This window comes from Nicotiana sylvestris, chromosome 5 (assembly GCF_000393655.2).
Source record: "Nicotiana sylvestris chromosome 5, ASM39365v2, whole genome shotgun sequence".
In the NCBI taxonomy this organism is placed as follows: domain Eukaryota; kingdom Viridiplantae; phylum Streptophyta; class Magnoliopsida; order Solanales; family Solanaceae; genus Nicotiana; species Nicotiana sylvestris.
Window position 1 is genome coordinate 64,143,479 of NC_091061.1, and position 20,170 is coordinate 64,163,648.

The following is a 20,170-nucleotide window of genomic DNA, read 5'->3' on the forward strand; positions in this document are numbered from 1 at the left end:
TTGTACAAACCATTCCCTGAATTATCAAATAAACCTTTTAGCAAAATTTGAGCTCTCCAATTCAAAGAAACATTTAAAGAATCACAAAACAGGTCTGACTCTTATCATCACACATTCTATCTCCCTCAAAAATTGAAAAAAGAAAAGGCAAAAAAAGATGGAATGAATAGAAGAAGAAAATGATTCTGACAGATTGTTCTAGCATAATTCCTTATATAACAAAAGCCAACCATATTGCACAATCTTCTCATCACATTGAATCAGTCTCAATAAGAGCCTACTGTTGCTTGCACTCTGGTGGCCTCTCGCCGGACTGACCATCTGCTGCTGCAGGTACTCTTCCGCTCTTCTGTAATGATGGAATATCAACAATTAGGTACGCCTAACAAAAAATCTTAGACAACTTCAGGAACAGACATGAGATTGTGGATCATACCTTGGGCACAGCAGATGTCTGCAGTGACGTTGCAAACAATGGAGAAAAGGTGTTAACTTTCCTAATCATTTAAAACTCCAAAAGATGAACCAAGAAAAGTTAAAGTAAGTACCTTCTTCTTGGTCTTAGTCTCATCCTCATCCTCCTCTTCGTCCTCATCATCTTCTTCATCCTCCTCTTCCTCGTCCTCGTCCTCATCATCCTCTTCATCATCATCTTCATCCTCGTCATCTTCCAACTCAGCATAATCATCCTCAGCAGCTTCCCCAGTGAACCATGACACTGCATGTGGAATGATTTTATCTCGGATTGTTGACCTTCATAGACAATCAGGAGCAAAAAACAAAGATCACATCTGCTTTCAGTCATAACTTAAACCATGGGTGGTGCTATATTCTCCCACAGATGAAAATGTCTCTGTGAAATTGATGTCAGATAAGACTTACCCAATATCATAGTCTTGTTCCATCAAATTCTGAAGTTCTTCAGCCTGTCACAAGAAGTAAAAGGAAATAGTTATATATATTAAATTGAACTCAAAAGAGAAATGGTATAAAGAAAATATAGCAGTAACTTACAGCATCTTCATCAATATCCTCTTCGTCCTCTGGCACTTGAGGTGGACTAAAGAAGTTGAAGAAACTTTCACATTGTTCCGTTTTAGTGATAGGCTTGGCATTCTTTGACCCCTTCTTCGGCTTCTTTTTTAGAATCTTTTGTGTCAAGCATTTTCCTGGATACCATTCTATCTCAGTCCTACAGATGGTGGAGCAAATCATGAGTAACCACTGGCAGAAAATAATCACATTAAAATCAATAAAAAACTCTGCTTTGCAGGTTATGAGGTGGTGATGACATACGCAATTGCCTTCTCCAAGATTGGTTCATCTTCATCAATCATGTGATATGTTTTGGTCAGCACAGAGTTCTTGAAGTAAGGATTAGTCTCAAAGAAAAAGTCAAGCTTAAAACCCTTCGGATCATCAATCCTCGACCACTTTATATCCCTGAGGAATTTGAGAGCTTCTTCATCTCGCTCGGTAATCTGTACTTACAGAATAGACCAGATTGACATAAGTGGACTGACAGGTAACCAAACTGTTCTGCGAACTAGTTTAAAGCACCTAAACCAATAATTACCTCCTCAGCAAGCACTTCGTTATTCTTCATAGCAGTGAGCCAAAAATCAGGGACTCCTTTCTCTATTAAGAGCCAATTTCATTAATATTTATCGTACTATAGCAACAATCAACTCAAGATTGATATTTAACATACCCACTGCATCTTTATCCTCCTGCTTGTCTGCTGCTGCAGCCTCAGTTGTAGCCCCATCAACTTCAACAACCCCATTCACAATTTCAAATCTCTGCGAATGTGTAGTTAACAACATTAGTTATACATCACCATACCATAAAATCAATGCATACATTGTACTAGTGCTAAATGTATCCACAGACCTTTGTGTATAGTGGCTGATACAACTTCTGGTATTTGGCTTCAAGTGCAGCTCTCTCTTCAAAAAATTTTGCCTCCAATTCGTCATGTTCAGTCTGCACAATTAAGAAAGAGGAAGAACTCATCACCAAGGTCACAAATACAAAAAATCATACAAAGGAAAGCCTAAAGAAAAAACGAAAGGCAACATTGCATACAGTGTATCAAAATTTAACTTAATGTTAAACAAGTAAACCGACGCACATTAAATACAGTAAATCAAGGAAGTACTAAAGCAAACAATAGACACTGCTGACTACTACTAGTGATCCATATTTTCTGCAATGTAGACAAATATACACCCATAAGACAATACAAAGTCTTATTTTAAGAGAAAGCTGTACAGTGTTTACTTTAAACCCAATGGTAATACTAGAAACCATCGGACTTGCTTAATATCTCCACTTCACAATAAGATGCAAAACTTGTGTTTCACTCAACAACACAAAGAACAAAAGAGATATTTGGTGTAACATCAGAAATAAAACATTCAACGATAGATGGCATTTCATGGATGCTTGTTCAAATAAATAAGCAATCAGGCTATATCATGTACCACATATGAAAATCCAAATGTCAAAGAGTAAACAAGTTGTGCAAAAACCAAATGAAGATCTTCTCGTTCAGTAACAGTTCTACAATGACAATGGGTCTTGAACCAGAGCCACAACTACCTTATAACATCATTAAATAATAAAATGCTCTCCAAGCAGCTAAATACATCCTAATTTACTTCAAGGTCTTGACATCATATTTAAAACAATGAATGCTTAGAAACTTGATTTAAAAAAATTGGCATGGTTTGCAGAAACAGCTAAGAGACATCGAAAAAAATTTAAACAGCAATTAGTACATGCCTGAATCTCCCTCAGAGCTTCAACACGTTTTCTCACATTCGGGGACAAACTTTCAGTCACGTTTGAGTGCTTCCCAGTAAGATCATGAAGTTTATTCTGCAGAAACAAACCGCAAAGTCAGCCCAAGTTACCTAAATTTACAACACATATTACACCTAAACATATAAACAAGCTCGAACGATCAAAGGAAGAACAAGAAAAGAACTCACTTTGAGCACATTGACAAGGTCTGCTCGGTCCCCAGCATTCAAAGCTACACAAAACATTATCAATTAGGTAAATTCAAACCCCATTTAAAGTTTAACCTTTTTTACCGAGACCCACATAAATAACTAGTACTAAACCCCATAAAAATTTAAGCTTTTTTTTGTACATAAATATTTAAGCTTTTACTGATAAGAAAATGAATCTTGGACATAACTCAATCCCAAAAGCTAGCTTTTAAGGTGAAGATTGCCTAAGACCATACAAGAAAACATATCCGATGTGGGAGTCTTAACATTTACAGAGAGCCAGATATCAAAAATAGTATATACATAAAAAAATTAAGCTTCTTACAGAGAAACAGATAAATAAGTAACTAGTATTCAAAATTTTAAGCTTTTATTGAAACCCAGATATCTAACATAGAAGTAAAGTGGATAAGGGGTTCTTACCAGCAGTGAGATCAGCAACATTGAAGTTGTCCTTAGTGTTGCTCATTATTATGGATTGCGCAGCAATAAGGAAAGAGAGTTAGAGAGAGAAATGCCTTAGCAACGCAACGCAACGCAACGCAACGCAACGCAATTTAAGCTCTTCTGCTCCCTCCCTCCCTCGCGCTTACTCTCTCTCAGAAAACCTAGCTGCTTAGCTTCACATTTATATTGACGGTCTATATAACGCCGTGTTTGGATTCCTACGGGATTTCAGGGGGTATTATTCTTTTCCCATTTCCCCCACTTTTCTTTTTCTTTTTTATAATGAGAAATTTCAAGAGCCAATTCTGCATAGTTTGAAATTTGATGGATAGTAGGACCTTCTTATATATTTGTCAACTATAATATTACTCCCTTCGTTTCAATTTACGTGAAATTATTTGATTGGACAGGAAGCTTAACAAGATATGAATACTTTTAAAATATTTAACTTGCATTGGCTCATGCAAGCAGCTTTCACGTAGCTTATGCAAACAAGGAGTATTGTTTTTTTGTCTGAGCTTGTGACTTACGGTCTATAGTATTCGCTACTCTTATAGCCTTACCAAAAGCGATTGATATGTCGTTGAGATTCCAATAATACAGTACAGTTCGAATTATGAGATTTGATCATTAAATTATCTCTTTGAAAACGTATTTCTCTTCTATATTATTTCCTAATTTGTTGTTCATTTAAATCATGGCAACAAAAAGTTAAGCTTACTTAAACACATTATTGTAGTTATGGAAGAAAATACTTCTTATTGTCATGACCCTAACCCCGAACCCGGTCGTGATGACGCCTCTCATGAAGACAAGGCCAGTCAATTAAACCTAATTCACCTTTTAAAACAGTTAAACAATATAAAAGCAGTTTAAACATGATTTAATGATAATAAGTAGCGAAAATACAATCCGACACAGCCCTAACTGAGGTGCACAAGTGACGAGCATCTACTAGGGTATAACTACAACTGAAAGTCTGAAGTGTACAAATACAAACTAATGAAATGAAGAGAGAGAAAAGCATTGTTGCGAACGCCGGCAGCTACCTTGCTAAACTCCGCTGACTTTGCCTCCGATCAACCAAAACCCGCTACCAGGTGTATAAATACCTGGATCTGCACACAAGGTGCAGGGAGTAAAGTGAGTACTCCAATTCAGTGAGTAATAATCATAACTAAAGCTTGAATGGTAAGAAATCACGTAAAGCATATCAAGATGTTGTATAGAAGCAGTTCAAAACCAGTAAGAAAGCAGTGAAGCTGTAAAAATCTTTTAAAACATCTTAGCTCAGTTTAAACTTCTTTGAAAACGACTTTTTCAACAGTTACGCAAATGAATGCAAAACAGTTAGTGCAGATAAGCACAGAAATCCGCCCCTCGAGCACAAATACCATAGTTTAACAGGTAAATGACAGGTAAATATGAAAGATAAACACATAAAGGTTCGCCCCTCGGGCACAATGTCAACAACTCCGCCCCTCGGGCAATATCTCAGAACAATACCAGCCCTTCGGGCAATCACATAGAACGGTACCAGCCCCTCGGGCAATCACATAGAACAATACAGCCCATCAGGCTATCACATAGAACAATATCAGCCCCCGGGCTATATCTCACATCACAATGGGTACCCGCGCTCACTGGGGGTGTACAGACTCCTAGAGGGGCCCTTACAGCCCAAGCGCAATGTCAAGCCACCTCGTGGCATCAAAAACAGGCTCTCGGCCTCATATCAATATCAACAAGCCACCTCGTGGCGTACATATCTCAAGCCCTCGGCCTCATAATCAAATAAGTATCTCACTGTTGCGGCGTGCAGCCCGACCCAAAAGTATCCTCACAATACAGGCCCTCGGTCTTACTTAGTCAAAAATCACATAAGCCACTCGGGTAACAGTAAAAAATGATGCTTAACCCAAAATATTATTTGAAATATCATTTCAGGTGTTAAAGCAAAATAAACTTGGCTGAATTTTGATAACAGTGGAAAATAACATGACTGAGTTCAAGTATAAAGTCAAAACAGTGAGGAAATATCAACAAAAATCCCCGTAGGGTTCAAATAGCTGGCACTAGGCCCAAATATGACATTTAGCCTAAATAATGATGGTAGCAAATAGTTTTCAATCAAATACGCGGTAAAATCATCAATCGGGACGGACCAAGTCACAATCCCCAATAGTACACGACCCCACGCTCGTCATCAAGCGTGTGCCTCACCTCAATATAGCACTACGATGTGCAATCCGGGGTTTCAAACCCTCAGAGCATCATTTACAATCATTACTCACCTCGATCCGGTCCGAACTCTAGCCCGCGATGCCTCGCCCGAGTGAATCGACCTCCGGATGCTCCAAATCTAGCCACAATCAATACATAATCATTAAAATATGCTAAGGGAGCGAAGTCCACTCGAAAATATCCAATTTAACATCAAAATCCCGAAATTGCTCAAACCCGGCCCCCCGGGCCCACGCTTCGGAATCCGATTAAACTCACAAAATTCGACAACCCATTCAACCACGAGTCCAACCATACCAAAATTACTAAATTCCGATAACAATTCGGCCTCCAAATCTTCAAATCTTATTTTCAAATCCCTAAGTCCAAATCCCCAATTTACACCTCAAAACATGTAATCTAGTCGGATTATTCGATGATAATTCAATATTATGGAGTAGAAATGATTACAAGTGACTTACCTCAATATTTCTCATGATTTCTTGCTCAAAAATCGCCACAAGCCGTGTTCTTTCATCAAAAAATGTCAAAATGAGCTAAAAAAACGTAACAGCTTTAATAAATCTGATTCTGGTCGTCAAAGACTTAATTCCCGTCGCTAAAAGGTCCAATCTGGTCGCTAAAAGGTGCACACCAGATCTAATGCACCAACAGTCTTTAATTTCACTAAAAAGGCTCTAACTCCATCATACAAACTCGGAATGCGATGATTCTTGTTCCTATGAGTCACAAATAATGATACGAACATAGTCCTTCAATCGAAACTCAATTCAGAGCTCGTTTGCTCAGTGCGATATCCATTTCGCTCGTTAAACAATTAACTCATGATTCGCGTCAAAAACCCAATCACGACTTGGTGAAATTAGACCAAACTTTCCAGATCACTCCTAAAATTCATTATCAAAATTCCTGAAGCCTCAAAATCAAATTTTGATTTCTAGAACTAAAAATGAACCTTTGGATCATTACATGCTTATGCTCAAAACGCCAAAATCTTCCAAAAACTGGACCCCGACCAAATATGCCAACACACCACATAACATAATTCAAACTTGATCCAACCTTCGGAACGCTCAATACAACATCAAAACATCAAATCATCCTCGGATTCAAGACTAAGAATTCCAAAAATTCCGAATTCCTTCGATCAAAAAGTCTATCAAACCTCGTCCGAATGACCTGAAATTTTGAACACACATCAAAAATGACACAACGGACCTACTCCCATTTCCGGAATTCCATTTCGACCTCGATATCAAAATCTCACCTATCAACTAGACAACGCCGAAATCTCAATTTCGCCAATTCAAGCCTAAACCTTCCACGGACTTCCAAAATGCATTCCGATCACGCTCCTAAGTCCCAAATCACCTAACGGAGCTAATCAAACCATAAAAAATTCCAATCCGAGATTAAATACAAAAAGTCAAATCTTGGTCAAATCTTTCAAATTTTAAGCTTTCAACTAAGACTGTTCTTCTAAATTCATTCTGATTAACCAGAAACCCAACACCAATGATTTACATAAGTCATAATACACCACACAGGGCAAGTCATGCCCGAGAACTGGTGAGTGAAATACAAAAGCTCAAAATGACCGGTCGGGTCGTTACATCCTCCCTCACTTAAACACACGTTCGTCCTCGAACGTGCCCAGAGTTGTTCCAGAAGCCAACCAATTGCTGAATAACTTTACCATGCATATACCCGGGGGTGATCCCACGTCACCTTATCTCATATAGGTCCGATAACACAATGAAACTAAAATTTCACAATCCAACCTAGCCCATAAACCTTAGAACCCCATTTTCACTTCCGAAATCATCCACAAGATCAGAATCTCACATCTATATTCAGAATAAGCCCGAACCAGCTGTAATAACCCATACCTACAACCTCAGGTACAATTACATGATAAACCACGTAACTTAAACGTTCGTAGCGATAACTTCTATTCACAACAGCTGCCCATAACAACAGAATACCGGTAGAAAACCTCTTATCAACTAAAGTCTCATTCCAACACTTTCATATACTGCCAACGATAAATGAAACACGCAATAAACTATAACCATTTCTCAGATCAACCATTCATGAAGCCACTTCTCCTTTGGCAAATACCATAGCAAATTTCCAAGCCGAACCTCGATATTTATCCTTCCAACATGCTGAAATCAAATCCGTTCGTATTCATTAATGATACCAACGATCTCCTCTAATACAACACACCACTCTAGTGACATGACACATCAGTATAGGCCTAAGCCACAACTTGCATAATACGCGCACCAATAAGCAACGGTCCGAACATACTCAAATCATGGAAATAACTCAAATGAAAGAGTTGTACCTCAAGCTCACCAGTACCACAACAACACAAGGCTAAGAACCCGTCTCACATCATAGGAACAGAACACACGAATCTAACCTGCAAGGTCATACCTCCACATAAATTCGCTACAATGCGCGACCTTATCCAAACACTGCTCTACATGGAACACCTCAAGTCACTCTGCTCGAAATTGACGACCACGCGCAATTGATGTCTAGAATCAAAGTAAATCATCATAACCACGGTAAAGCAAGTATATAACACCGCACAACCCGAAAGGGCATAACAGATGCGCCATTCGCCAAGCAATATCCAATACTCCTCTCGCTCGAATATTGCTGAGAGACCCCAATAACACCGCACCACATGTGCCGATAACCAACAAATCCTAACGCCTCACAACATGGAAAGGTAACTCATAAGTCTCCCCGGATTACTAATAAGCTCAATAACCGACGAATCAATACCTTTCCCAATAATACAATTCGGAGCTAACCAAGCCGATTCAAGATAGAACACGCATCCACATTGGCCTGCCAACGAACTCCTTATCAAGGAAATCCTGAAGCTGCTCCTTCCACCCCTTTAACTCTACCGGTGCCATACGATATGGTGCCCGACATCAAATTAATACCGAAATCAACAACCCTGCCCGGCGACATGCCCGGCCACAAGAAACACATCCGAAAAGTCTCTCACCACCGGAACTGAATCAATGGTAGAAGCCTCTACACTGACATCCCTCATGAAAGCCCAAATAAGAAAGACAATCTTTCCCAACTGTCCGCTGGGTCTTTGAAATATAAAACCACTCCACTATGGCATAATCCTACGGACTGCGCCACTCAATCCGTGACATTTTCGACATAGCCAACAGTGTCGCCTTAGCGCAATAGTCCAGAATGACACAACATGGAGACAACCAGTATGAACCCAATATCCCATCCAAAATCTAACATGCTAAGCACAAAAGATCCGATCGGGTCTCCAAACCCGATAGTCACTAAACAGTGCCGATACACGCGACTCACAACCACAACATAGCCTGAATGTGAGAACTTCCCTGTCTCCAAATCTATATGGCACATGACTCAACATACCTGATCCTAATTCCGTCGTACGAATGCATACCGCTCCTCGAATACCCAATCATTCCATGAAAGATACTCTAAAATTCCCCTGTGTTACCAAGCAAATTCGAATATCAGCAGTCGATCTAACAAGAAAGCGCTGCAATACTACCGAAGTACCATCAACATAATCACATTGCCTTTCCTGAAACATATACCCTCGTCCAATTACTCCAGTTAGCAATACCATTTCCTTAATTATCTGAAGATCATCCCCCTAGTCATCTGAAATTGCCCGTGCTGCCTAGAATTTTTATGACTTTCCGCTCAGAACTGAATTGTAACCTTACACACGCAAATATCAATCCTCCACAACATACCACATATATCATACCATCCTAGGATAACATGAGAACTTTTTCTTCCTTCCAAGCCACAAACATCTATGTACTCAACTAGTCAAGAACTTTCCATTGATCCCATCTAAAAGAAAATCACTATACATCCCATGCTCCTCATGCCCATAGAAAATATACATCTCCAACTGAGGTAAAAACCATCAAGAACTCTCTGAGTTCCCCTTGCACAAACCAGACCTGCCAGGACTGAATTCTTCTAACTCAACCAAGCTATGCAAGCCATCAAAACCTAAAAGCATTGTCGCGAAATACCTGTAGGAACTCATTACCTCGTACACACCCAAGGAACTAATCATATCCTTACCATACCGATCCGGCCTACTACCCAGCTATCCCATCTATCCGAGTTTCCTTCTGATTTACCTTCAACTTGATATCCCCTCTTGTTGTAGCACCACAATTCCTCAACCCAAACTTGCCACACGAGACCCAAGCATAAAACCACACTGTCTAAGGCTTATAAGCAGCTGAGTACTCTCTTAAATGTTTCCAAAAGCACCACGTTCAAAATACCTACTGTGAGCACGTGATTTTTGCCTCATCCGAAATACTCCAAAATAATTCCCAAAATTAGGTCTTGTCTTTAATTATGTGTTATTTTTTAGGAATTATTGTGCGATTTTCCTGATTGTTTGCATATAGTTGTGTGCATGTTTAATTTTATTAATGCATTAAAAATACAAAAAATATAGCATTTGCATTTAAGATTTGATTTTTTTTACATTTTTGGAATTAATTAATAATTAGGTGTTTTACAAAAATGAAAATTCGTAAAAAATAACATATTTTTGTATTTTGGTCAAATTGTGTGATTTTCTTTTAATTTAGTGTTTAATTATTTGTGATAAGTATTATTTAAAGTTAATTAATATTTTTAAGATAATTTAGGTCTTTTATAATTTTTAAGTTTTAATTTTTGAAAGAAAAAGGAAGAAAAGAAAGGAAAAAGAATTAATGAAAGAGAAGGAAGTCAAATTTGGGCCAAATTCAATTTAATTCAAGAGGCCCAAATCAAATACACCTGAAACCCCCCCTCCCCCAGTCCGGTCCAAACCCGCCCCAATACCCAGCCCATCACCATACTAAACCAAACGACGTCGTTTGGATATGCTTCAATCTGGGCCGTTAAAAATTGTTCATCTAACGGTTTAGAACGCACCCCATCACCCGTATCCAACACATTTCATCTGAGACCGATCCGGTCTCTAATTCACTCAAACGACGTTGCTCCATTTAGATAGATGATCCAAGCCGTTGATCTCATTTGATCGAACGGCCTGGATCCAATTTCACCCCCAGTATATATTTGTCCAAACATACCCCACCCCCTCATAACCCCCCCAGCTCATCGCTCATATTCCTCACCCAAACCCTAGAGACCAGCCGCCACCATTTCCCACCGCCTTCCGGTGGCGGCGCCGGCTCCGTTCACCTCCAAAATCACACCCCAGAACCACCCCAACCCCCTCTTTCCAAATCCCCGATCTGTTTCCCTCGAATCACCCTAGTACTTCTCGAATCTTCAATCGAGGCTGTCCGGGCCCAAAATTCCCGAACCTTAGCCTACCCAATCGACCCCAAATTAACACCACACAACCCCTATAACTCCCTCATACCAAATCCATCATTGGTTTTCTTTGAATCTGACCGGAACTCGTCGAATTTTAAATCTAAGTTCAAACCTTAAAAGTTCAAAATCAGTTTCCGTTGAGCCTGATGACATGCATCGATCCAAGCCTCTAGTTTTTGTGATTAGAAGATCGATTCACTACAAAACCGATGCTGTTTATTTGTTCTTGATAAAGAACAAATGATTAGCATCAGTTTGGGGTGAGTTAGAGTATCAAATCCAAATCCAAGTTCGAGCCTGTCCGGTGAGTTTTTTCTTAGTCTTTATTTATTTACATTAGTGTTATTTTGATATTCGTCTTCCTCATCTCTTTTTCTTTTCCTGGTCAATTTCAATTGAAATTCGATCAGTACTCTGGTATAGATTATTATGTTCACTGTTTGTTTCTTTAAGATTGGTTTCGTATAATTGGGATATCAGAAAACTTTGAAATCGTATCTCGTTTAATCACTTAGTCAGAATAATTAGGATTAGTTTAGTAGTTTGGTATAACTTCTTGTTTAACATTGTATTAATAAGAATTGACTATTATAAGTTTTATGCAAGTGGTCACTAATCGAGAAGCTTCTAATAGTAGTAAGGTAGTATTTGCACTATTGAATTAACTAAAAGCACTAATTTGAGTGGATAATTTAAAATGGAGAAGATAAGTTGTAGTGAAAAATGCACTAATTGAATGCCCATTTAAGGGAGCTGAAAATCAGAAGAAGGATGGAAAAAGGATACAAAAGAGAGAAAGAGAGAAGAGAGATTCAGAAATACTAAAAAAATATATACTAACTATTCCATTAAAATTTCCGAGATTTTGAGGCTTTTCATTTGTGAAACATTTCTTGAATAATCATAGGTTGAAATGATTTGAATGTGCTGATTTTCAAGTGTTTGGTTCAAGTTCTGACTGTTTTTGATTATTAAGTATCAGTTGATCCTTCTACTGGGCTGAATTTGGCTAAAAAAAACTGGTTTCCTTTGGTTTATTTTTACTGCTGAGTCATGTTGATGCTACTGCTGCACCTTACCCCTCTTTATTCTCATTTCCAAGTATTCATCTCACCTTCTAATGTGTGAAAAGGGGATGGACATGAAGTTTGGTGTACTCAAGTTGATGTTTGTAATAATATAATCGTATGCTTGATGTTTCTGCATTTTTAAAAGTCATCTGATTCAATTTAATTTTCCTATGTCTCCTACGGTTCTGTTTTGAATAAGGAATGATGTGTTAGTAACAATTTGTAATTCATTATGCTGGTTGCTAAATGTGTATGAAATGTCATGATAAATGCTGGTTAAGATCTGGAAGTTATATGTGTTTGCAAGGCTGAATAGCTAGTTCATTTGTTGATCAATGTGTAAGGCAACCTTTGTATTCATTACTGTTGAGAGGAGCATGTATTCATTTCTATTATGTTTAAGTCATAATATCACTCTGCTGGTTTGGATTGACGCTTTATTGTTTCAAGTTGAGGATATGTTAGTATTTACTATCCTATTTCGTGTATGTTGTTAGCTCCTATGGAGTTTTGGTCAGTTTAATAGGAAGCCTTTGAATTTTTTATCTTAAATTAAGATGTTGAAAGCTTTATCATCAATACTCTGGTGTTAATTGGTGTTAGGGTATAAATGTTAGTTTAGCCATCTATATAATAGAGACATTAATTATGTTCATTTTGTAAGTTTCTCAAATTATTTAGTAGAAGTTAAAGTTAATATTAGAGTTAGTATGTTTGAGCTTCAGGAGTCATCAATTTGCAGTTGGGCTCGTTGTTGGCCCAAGCCTTGAAAGTCGAATCTGAGTTTCAGTATTGTGGGCCTTTAATCACTAGGCCAAGTTCGAAATAGGGAATGGTCCATGATATCTCTAAGATTTTGATATTGGGCTCACTTGGAGCCCAGCGACTCGTATACCAGGCCTGCATCAATGTTAGTTAATGGGGCTTTATTTATTTGGGCCTTTCAGCAATCCAATGTGGGCTGCTCCTTTTTACTTGAACAAATAGTATACCATGAGTAAAAGCCCAATCCCTTAACGCGTAGACAACTAATTTCTTTCAAATAGTGGAGGTGGACTATATAGATAATAGAAAGTGATAAATTGCATCCCCCCCCCCCGCATTAGTTTCATAACCTAGATATAAAAATGATTAATATTCATAGAAAAGCCTTTAGGGCCGTTTAAAAACACAATTGTGATTGTGTATACGTCCGCGTAATACAATCAAGATTTCTAAAAATAAACCGGAGTATGTGTTTGCGCAATTACGACCAAACTTTTAAAACCGTAATAAAGAGTTGTTAATTATGGACAAAAATAATGCTATAGTATCCTTAAGTCACAAATAGGTTAACTTTTTCTAATCATTCTTGTGAATAGACTATAAACTATAATAAACTTTCTTTATAAGATTGTAGCAAGTTTCTTTTACATAAAGAAAAGTTTTTCTTCTCTGATTAAACATTTATAATTTTTAACTACCTAGCCATGAAAGTTAGAAATTTCTAAGTGTTAATTTGGTAGGAATGTTTTATTTTTTAAAAAAAAAGAGGGAGAAGAAAGATTATGTGCTAGAGAAAGATTATGTGCTTAAGATATATAATTCATAAAGTGCTCTAGGTAGCTTGTTTGAAGTTTTGTTTTAATATCAAAAGACTATAAAGTTTCATTTTTCGTTTTGCTCAGTTTTCTATGTTAGCAAAATTTGTCGCTTTGTGTGGTAATATTTTTGTTTTCTGTTAACATAGTTCTTAAGACTGCAAGTATTTAATTTTTTTGAAATTTTAATCCTAAAATGTGAGAATGAGGAAGGCTCACTGTTGATCCATGAAAATCTTGCATTCACATATTTACATCAGAACCAAATCGATAGTATGCTTTTAGGTATGATCTTAATAAATCAATCATCGTGATTGTGTACATGTTCGCGTGACATAATTACGATTTTCAAAATAAATTAAGGTACGCGTCCGCGCGACTTTGACTAAGTTTTTTTTAAATAAACTAAGTGTTGTGAATTGTGTACACGTACGCGTGACATGACTCTTGACATGCCAAACCACACGAGTATACATATACGTAACTCGATAATTCTTTAAGTACGAGCAAATCACGTAGTTAAAAGCTGTAAAGGTAAAATGCATGTAGTTTCTAAACACGTAATTAAATAATTTAAGCCAAGTATAAATTGTTAAGCGACAGTGCTAGAACCAATGAATTCGGGAGTGCCAATACCTTCTCCCGGGTTAACAGAATTCCTTACCTGGATTTCTGGCTCGCGGACTGCAATACAGAGTCAATATTTTCCTCGATTCGGGATTCTAACCGGTGACTTGGGACACCATAAATTATCCCAAGTAGAGACTCTGAACTTAATGTAAATAATCTCGTTTCGATTGTCCTTTAATTGGAAAAACTCCCGTATAGGGTGTAGGAAAAAAGGAGGTGTGACAGCTCTGGCGACTCTGCTGGGAATCAGAACCCAAAATCTCTGGTTCAGGGTTCAAGAATTTGAGCTTAGAATAATTTTTATATTTGGCTTTATTTATTATCTGGTTTATTCACATGTTTGGGCTTAATGTGCTAAATGTTGCTTTTTACCGCTTTGATATTATCTGAACTGTATATATAAACTGTTATGAAACCCTTCTTCTTTCTGAGTCTTCTGAATTTATGGTGCACACGTGCGCGTGGCCCACCTTTCTGTTAGAAGTCATACCAAATAGAACGAAGTTGGGCCAAGTAACTAGGCCGGGTAGACTTTCGTGCTCCCGGTACGTTGCCCCCACTTCGGCTCAAGCTGTCCGCTTGGGTAAGCCAGGTCTAGAACAATATACCCCAGGTTTTACACTTAGAATAACTCAGCTTCATGCCGGATCCCTAGTAGGAACGTTTGTTTGCATCATGTGCATTTGACTTCGGAGACTCAACACAGGGGTTGGGTCTATCTAGGACAGATTACCCGAAATGAAAAGACCATCCTGATGCATCTTATTTGCTACTTGTGCATTCATTTGTTTCAGATTTGCATGTTGACCAGCTTATAGGAAAAAGTTAGAAAAGGAAAATCAATGTGAGAACCGAGAGAGAAAATTGGTTGTTTTTCGGAAAAAAATAATTTCCAAAATATTTTGAAATTCTGTCGAAATTTTGAAAGAAGAAAATATTGTGTTTCTTTTAAAAAATAGTTTTATTATTACGAACTATGTAAGTTTGATTCTCACCGGATGTGAGATATGTAGGCAGCCCACATCGGGCCCAACTATTTTTAGAAAATAAAAATAAAAATAAAAATAAATAGATAATAAATAAATAAAAATGTGGGTACATAAATGTCATTGTGTTGTCATAAGTAAGGCGCTGCCATTCTTGTCCAAATTATGCCGAATGTCCCCAAAAGGGCACCGGAAGGTTGTTTTCGCAAGAACAACCGCCTTTGGTCATTTTTTTTTCAAAAAAAAAAAAAATTTGTCGGCTAGTAAACACATCCTTTAAATCTTCTTCATTGAAGTGTTTTTTCTTACATGAATTTTTTTTAGAAATATTAATGATTTTTTCGAAATGAGTCTTGATTTTGAGTTTTTAAATTAAAATTACTCACAGGTAAAAAATGAGCACCATCCAAAACCCACCGTTCACAGATGTAAATGAGTTTCTATTTCGGCTTCAGATGTGGTGGTATGAGTTAGGAGGAGATGGTCAGAAATGGGTCATTAAGTATTTGGGAGCTCTCACAGATATTATGAAAGTTAAACCACGCGATGATTTGATTACGACGCTAGTGACTTTTTGGGACCCTGTTCACAATGTCTTTCGCTTCTCTGATTTCGAGCTTACTCCCACATTAGAAGAAATAGCTGGATATTCCGGTTTTGACGGAGACTTGAGAAACCAGAATCTTATATTCCCAAAGGCTCCCTCAGTACACCGATTCTTTGGTCTTCTGAATATCAGTAATCAAATCAGATAAAACAACGTTGTCAAAGGGTGTTGTTCTTTCAGCTTCCTATATTCAAGGTTCGGAAAGCCGGATGGATTTGAAATTCATGAAAAGGGCCTTACTAACAAATAAAACAAGGACACCTGGCAGATTCACCGTCGCTTCACTTTCATGTTGGCTTTTCCGGGAATCATGGTCTTCCCAAACAAAGAGCGGACGATTGATATTCGCATAGCCAGATTCATACAAGTCCTCACTACCAAAGAACATCACACTCTTGCCCCGATCATTCTCTCAGATATTTATCGGGCGTTGACTTTGTGTAAATCCGGGGCAAAATTCTTCGAAGGTTGCAATATTTTGTTGCAAATGTGGTTGATGGAACATCTCCGACATCACCCCAAGTTCATGCAGTATGGTCCAAGCAAGGACAATTTCATCGAGAGTTATGAAGAAAGAATAAAAGATTATAAATCTCCAGAAGGGGTGGAAGCCTGGATATCCCATTTAAGATCTCTTATGGCAAATCAAATTGAGTGGACTTTGGGATGGCTCCCAGTAAGAGAGGTGATACACATGTTAATCTTAAAGAGTTATTTGCTGCTGTTGGGTTTAAGAAGTGTCCAACCGTATGCGCCACAGAGAGTTCTAAGATAGCTAGGGAGATACCAAGTGGTGTCTGATGATGAAGACTTGAGTGTGCAAGTGATTGAGCTACACCCCGAAGCCACTCTCCCTGAGGCTTTAATCCAACAGATTTGGAATGGTTGTCGATACTTGAAAGATGATACCCAAGTTCCAGATCCGGCAAAAGGTGAGATAAATCTGGGTTATGCTAGGTGGTTTGAGAGAAGATCCTGTGTGAATGATGTACCAGAACCTGATCCTAGAAGGCCCATAAAAAGACTGCATGTTCAAGCCTTTGATGGCAAAATCCAAGAATGGTTGGCTTGGGGTGAAAAGGAAAAGGGGTACAAAGCAACTATTCATGCCTTAGAAGAAAGCCTGAGGAACCTCAATTTGGAGAAAGACTTACAGGCACAAGAAGCAGAAGGTGAAAAGAAGAGTCTGATTAGCGAGAATAAAACTCTCCGCGCTCAGTTTCAACAGATGAAGAAAGCCTCTGAAGGGCCAGTGAGAAGTTGGAAAGATCAGAAAATCATCGCCAATCTGATGGAAAATATGCAAGATTATGACTCCATCTTGACAAAGACTGAAAAGGCCTTAGACAAAGCTAAGGAAAAAATCATACAGTTAAATGAGGAGGCCAAATCTAGTAAGGAACGCCAAGTAATGAGATTCGAAGAAGAAATGGCTCAATTCAAGAGGGAGAGGGACCATTGGATACATTCAGAAGCTCAACTCCATGCACAGTTGGAAGAAATGAGAAGGTACAATAGAGAACATCAGCATGCAGATATTGACAGGGAAAGAACATAGGCAAGACTCGATCAGGCCAGACTTCGGGCTCAATTGGAGTCGGCTTTAGATCGTGAGGGCCACATAAGAGATATAGCCACCACTCGCCAACAACAGTTACAAAACCAAGACCAGAATCTCCAGGACTTCAGAGCACAAATCCATGATTTGGCTGTTTACACCTCTCAAAGTTATGTGAACTGCCAAGGGATGGATTATGAGAGGTTTCTAGAGCATGCACCTACTTTTGCCCGTCATCTTGCAATGGAGTTAGAGAGGATGTACCGTACACTAGGAGGTCAGCTGGGTCAAGCCCCACCATGAGCAGATGTTCCAGTGATTTAAAGCAAAAGATTGTGGAGTGAAGCGTGGTCATAGTTGTTGGAACTTTTCATATAATAGTCATGTTTTAGTTTAAGTCCATGTTGAGCCTTTTAAACCATTTTTAAAAGTATTGCCCAAATGTAATGTCATTTCTGTCTTTGTACTGTTTTGTTTGTTAAAATAAATAAAAGTATTAATAATTGTTTCCACCAAAACTACGCTCGGTCTGATTCATGCAGGGTCATGATACGTAGGCAATCTTCATAATATTCGACCACAACCAAAAGAAAAGAATAAAATGGAAAAGGGGAGGGAAATAAAAGATAGGTGTGAGTGACAATAAAAGGGAAAGGTCAGGAAAAGCTGGGATGACACAAGCAACCGAGCAAATACATGGTAGAAATGACTAATTGCCTAGGTGCATTGCATCCCTATGTGTGGTTTTTTATTTGTTAAAACTCTAATCACTAACAAGTTTGGTTGTCATCTCAGAATTCAAGCAGTTAGTACACCTAAGCATACTGGCAACCCACCCCTACCACACCAGATCCAAAGGAGAAATAATCATGTCTATCCCAGATGTAGACACCAGTGTCGTTGAAGGAGAAGAGTTGGACGCTAACGCCATAAAAGAAGAGATGTACAAATTAAAACAACAAATGGCCAAAATGTATCAGGCTTGGGCTAAAGGACAACCGCCATCCGCCTACCCGACTAACCCTACCTTCACTCCACCACCAGCTCAAACTCAGGATCATCCTGCCACCGATCTATCCTCGAGCTTTCCCATTTACCAACACTACCGGGGCACCACTTCTCATACACCATAATCTCCACCCCCTAAACCAATTCCATACCCTCCTCCACCAGTAACTCCTATCTTCGTTGCACCTCCACCAGCTACACTCCACAAATCTCCTAGCGAGCCTATGTTCCAGGCCCAGGAAAACCAATACTACCCCTCGGAGCCCACTTTCAAAGCTCCAGAAACTCATTCCTATACTCATCACTTTGACCTCCCGATAGAAGCTGATAAACCAGTCAAAAATACCGAACAGGAGGAGCTGTTCAGGAAAGTTAAAAGCTTAGAACAATCATTCAGAGACATGCGGGGGTTGGGGGGCAAGTCAGCGTGGCCTACAAGGACCTATGTCTATTCCCGAATGTGCAATTACCGGCAGGTTTCAAGATGCCCAAGTTCGATCTATACAACGGGCACGGTGATCCAGTAGCCCACTTGAGGGGTTTTTGTAGCAAGATGAGGGGAGCTGGAGGAAAAGATGAATTGTTAATGGCTTACTTTAGTCAGAGTTTGAGTGGATCAGCATTGGAATGGTATACCCGCCAAGACCATGGGAGATGGTACACATGGGATGATCTGGCGCAAGCATTTGCTTGTCACTTCCAATACAATCTTGAGATCACTCCAGATCGACTGTCCTTGACTAAACTTGAGAAGAAGCGCAGTGAAAGCTTCAGAGAATATGGTTTCCAATGGAGGGAGCAAGCAGTAAGAGTAGATCCCCCAATGAAGGAAAGTGAGATGGTAGATTACTTCCTACAGGCTTTGGAACCTACTTACTATGGCCATTTGGTCTCAGCTGTGGGAAAGTCATTCAACGAAGTAGTAAAGATGGGGGGCATGGTAGAAGAAGGCCTCAAGTCGAATAAAATCATGAGCTATTCGGCTATCAAAGCAACTACTCAGGCTATTCAGGGCAGCATATGAGGGATTGGGAAGAAGAAGAGAGAGGAAGCAGCAATGGTTGATTCAGGAACTTGGTCCGGATCCAGAAATTCACCTTACCACTACAATCAACCTCGACCCCACCAACAAACTTATCACCACAATCCACCCCAACACTACTATCCCCCACCAGAACCTCATTTTTCCGTCTACCATGCACAAGCATACAACCAACCTCCTGCCCATGCTCAATGGCGTGCTCCTATCCTACCAAATACTTATCCACATCCACGAGCCTACCAAAATACTCCCGGACCAAGTTTCAGGCCTAGTCAAGCACTCAAGGGTGAAAGGTTGCAGAAAAAGAAAACCTTTACTCCGTTGGGAGAATCATACACTAGTCTATTCCACAAGCTAAAACAGCTAGATATGCTAAGGCCGATACAGTCCAAACTGCCAAATCCTCCTCCAAAGAATCTTGACTATACTGTCAGCTGTGAGTATTGTTCTGGTACTCCGGGTCATGATACAAAAAGTGCTGGCACTTGAAAAGTGCGATACAGGAGCTTATTGATACCAATAGAATTGAAGTTCAAGCTCCCGAAGCACCCAATATCAACAGGAATCCGATATCAGCCCATCAGGAG

At 39.0% G+C, this 20,170-nt stretch overlaps 1 protein-coding gene across 2 annotated transcripts; it reads right to left on the minus strand.

Moving 5' to 3' along the window:
• Positions 1-3,718, minus strand: LOC104233653 (nucleosome assembly protein 1;2). 2 transcript variants are annotated; one of them, XM_009787080.2, is made up of 12 exons: positions 3,444-3,718; positions 2,997-3,040; positions 2,788-2,883; positions 1,894-1,986; positions 1,712-1,802; positions 1,577-1,638; positions 1,297-1,481; positions 1,015-1,192; positions 883-926; positions 549-753; positions 437-454; positions 1-349 (listed from the first exon to the last, which is right to left on the minus strand). In XM_009787080.2, exons 1-12 carry the CDS (start codon positions 3,487-3,489, stop codon positions 278-280), a joined length of 1,134 nt encoding a protein of 377 aa, XP_009785382.1. In that variant the 5' UTR covers positions 3,490-3,718; the 3' UTR covers positions 1-277. The 2 variants fall into 2 exon arrangements, with proteins under 2 accessions (XP_009785382.1, XP_009785383.1); XM_009787081.2 differs by lacking the exon at positions 437-454 and having other exon boundaries at positions 3,444-3,638.
• Positions 3,719-20,170: the final 16,452 nt, after the last annotated feature.